The sequence below is a fragment of the Hypomesus transpacificus genome, chromosome 4 (assembly GCF_021917145.1).
Source record: "Hypomesus transpacificus isolate Combined female chromosome 4, fHypTra1, whole genome shotgun sequence".
Lineage (NCBI taxonomy): Eukaryota > Metazoa > Chordata > Actinopteri > Osmeriformes > Osmeridae > Hypomesus > Hypomesus transpacificus.
The window spans coordinates 3,448,069-3,451,311 of NC_061063.1; the positions used below are offsets into that span (position 1 = coordinate 3,448,069).

At 47.5% G+C, this 3,243-nt stretch overlaps 1 protein-coding gene across 1 annotated transcript; it reads right to left on the reverse strand.

Moving 5' to 3' along the window:
• Positions 1-387: 387 nt before the first annotated feature.
• LOC124467233 (gonadotropin-releasing hormone II receptor-like) lies at positions 388-3,012 on the reverse strand. The gene is made up of 3 exons (XM_047019434.1): positions 2,461-3,012; positions 1,092-1,293; positions 388-809 (listed from the first exon to the last, which is right to left on the reverse strand). The coding sequence occupies exons 1-3, from the start codon at positions 3,001-3,003 to the stop codon at positions 388-390; spliced, it is 1,167 nt and encodes a 388-aa protein (XP_046875390.1). The 5' UTR covers positions 3,004-3,012.
• Positions 3,013-3,243: the final 231 nt, after the last annotated feature.

A 3,243-nucleotide genomic window follows, 5' to 3' on the forward strand; every position in this document is an offset into this window, starting at 1 on the left:
TATCTTCAAGTCATTCTGACCCATCAGTCATTGTGACCCACTGTCGTAATGCGACAACATCGCGAAGGTTAAAATAAATGCTTTTTATTTGTTTTTGTATGGGGTAAAGTCGCAACACAACAATGGTTTGTTGTGAACCTTCGTTTCATGTGACCCGAATGCAGCACAAGGGTTAAATACCATTTGTTTCAGTTTTTTATGTGCCCCTCTGATTAAATACTGGCCCCCTCTTGGCCCCCCCAGTAAAATTTGTCTAGAACCGCCACTGCAGGCTACAATGAAAAATCTTTCGGATTATCAAAGGTCCACAAAACTCTAAGGCAATGTGACATTCACAGTAGGGTAGTTTGGTGAGTTTCATAGTCCATAATCTGTATCTGGTAGTATTTACCCTAGGTTCCCACTTGGATGGTCACCACTGGGGTTGTCAGACGATTCTGCTTCCGCACTGGGCCTGCCCCTCCTACCCGAGAGATAATCCATGGACCTTGGCGAGGCGTTGTCATGTCGGCGGCCGCAGCAACACGCAACCACATCAGCCAGATCCGCCCGGAAGGAAGGCGTGTAGAAGCTGTAGATGACCGGGTCGCAGCACGTGTTGAGGTTGCCGAAGACAAAGAGAATGTGGTGGACGTACTCCGGTATGTTCCGGAGAATGCGTGGTTGGAACCAATACCAAATCCCCAAGACATAGTAGGGTGTCCAGCAGACCACGAAGGAGGCAACAATCACTATTGTCATCTTCAGGGTCTTCATGCGAGCCTTGGGGATCAAGTCTGTACCGCTTCGTCTTAGGCATGATTCACCACCTGGAGAGACACAAGAGGAGGTAGATGGTGATGTACAGTGTCTTTGAAAGAGTTTTTGCAAATGGCCACTGTACAATTATAGTTTCAGTAATTTCGACATGGTATTTGTTTGGTTTCTATTTGTTTTATATATTTTTTATCAGGAATAAACTTGTGGTTGGGATTATGCTGGCCACATTCAGAACTTTTGTAGCCTAGAATTTTTGAAGCCCAGAATTAACGTATTTGTGAATGTTAAGTTGTGAATGTGTCAAGGGTAAAAGTGTGTAAGACGGCACACACCTTTGCTCTTAAGCATCTGCCGATTGATCTCGATGAGGATGTGGGTGTAGCAGAAACTCATGACAAGCAGCGGGAAAACATAGAGTGTCACGAAATGGAACATGTTGTAGACTGTCTCCTGCCAGCGGTGCTGGAAGCTTCCATGCGTCACACACTGAGTGAAGTCTACTCCCTCAGCTTTGATAGCCCTGAAGATGAACAGCTTGACATGGAGAAGAAAGAAGAGACAGGATCGCTCCGGTGTTAGAAACTGTTAGTTTCACAGAGACTCACACAGACCACACACCCTCTTTAAATCAGAAATCTGTAACAACATTTGATTGTCACAAAAATAGTGTGCATTATGTACTGTACAAGAAACGCATACATTTGCTCCAACGCAATGCATTTCCTCCACCCACAAAGTTGATCTAAGTCATGTTGTGACATGTTGTGGCCTGATAGTTTGTTCTGCTACCCACGAGGGACATTGTAGGAAGACAGATGGTGGTGAGGACTTCAGACGTATCGATCCCCACAATTCACCACCTACTTCTTTTTCCAGTCTGGCATCTCCCATCCCTTTTCCCCTCATACGATTTAGTAGTCTGCCTCGTGTCCTTCTCTGTCTTCCCACCCACGGCCCAAGTGGCCATGCATTTCTCTCCTTGTTTAGAAAATATACTTTAAAGTGGACCCTCTGGAAGCCAGCCATGTTGTATCTCCCTGTACATTAGGGGGATTGGATCTGAGATCAAATGCTTCTATCTTTAGCTCTCTAACCTTTTGGGATGCAATATTTAGGCAGTCAGCCATGAAGAGACTGAAAGGTATTTTCTGTTAGTGTGGTTCAAAGGCCCCGCGACCTTGAACTCGAATCATCAGTGCATACTTTCAATAAGAAATGTACCTACAAGAGCATCAAAGCCATCTTTTCCTGTTGGATTTCTCCTCCGTCTGCTTCTTTCTGTACACTCTTCTGTAATAAACCCTTTTCCCTCCTTCTTTCTTTCTTTCTTTCTTTCTCTCTCCCTCTACTTTTTGTGGCATGTTCATTTCCCCTCCACATTTTGCTGAAGTGTACCTCTCAGCATGAGTTTGAGTGGATCTGTCAAACCAGCCTTTCTAAATCTGAGATGTCATTCAAGTCAAGTGAAATGACTGAGGAATGACAACTTTGAGAGCTCGTCTTTTCTCTAAATGCATTGGGCAGTTCGACAGTATACTCCTATCAGCCTCTTTCACCTGCATGTGTTCTCACATCTAAGGCAGAGTGGGCCCAAGCAATCATGTGGCATGTGAAGAAGATCTGTGATCATCTGTGATTACTGAAATACTTGATCCCTTTCAAGACTACAGTAGCTGCTACGGAATGATAACCCAAACCCACCTGTGGTGAGGCTAGGAGGAAGCTGAGGACCCACGCCACCAGCAGCATCCTCTTGTTCCTGCGCCCAGAGTCGAGCGCATCCAGCGGGTGCAAGATGGCGTGATGGCGGTCCAGACTGACCACCACCAGTATAAAGGTAGCAGAGTGCATGGCAAACAGCTTGAGGAAACACATGAGCTTGCACATGATATCCCCGGCGTACCACTGCACGGTGATGTTCCAGATGGCGTCCAGGGGCATCACCACAAAGGTCATCACCAGGTCGGCCGAGGCCAGGCTGCCAATCAGCGGCCGAAGGTGGGCCGCGAGACGGCGCCCTCTCCCGCAGGTGACGCTGATGAGCACGGAGAGGTTGCTGATGGCGGCGAAGACAAACAGCACCAGGGTGGCCGCGACCCTGAACTGGGCGGCGACCGTGAAGGTGGGGGCCTCCCAGTCCAGAGGAGGTGGGAGGGAGGAGGAATTACTAAAGGACGCCAAGAAGGTGTTGTTTTCTGGTGGGGGTGTTGGGTTCGCCCACAAAATAGACATATTTCCCTCCATCCTGTGGAACAAAAGGTGTGGCAGGGACAACAGAAATGACAACACTAATCAGTGATGGAGAGCACTAATAGCAGGTTGAGTGTGATTTATGAGAGCTTGCAGGCAGGCAGGCACGCTGCGAAGTGGTTGGAAAACACTTCCACTCTGGAATGCAATATGTGGTCCATGATCGGCAGGTTCTTCCTGGTCAGCTGGAAAAATCACCTTTAGCATCTCACCTCTAACTACAAGAGTTCCACA

Excerpts from the sequence above, each read along its gene's own strand:
- LOC124467233 (XM_047019434.1), bottom strand. The coding sequence starts at position 3,003 with ATGGAGGGAAATATGTCTATTTTGTGGGCGAACCCAACACCCCCACCA. Across the intron at positions 1,294-2,460 it reads TCCTCCTAGCCTCACCACAG|CTGTTCATCTTCAGGGCTAT; the intron begins GTGGGTTTGGGT and ends CTCCATGTCAAG. Across the intron at positions 810-1,091 it reads GCAGATGCTTAAGAGCAAAG|GTGGTGAATCATGCCTAAGA; the intron begins GTGTGTGCCGTC and ends GTGTCTCTCCAG.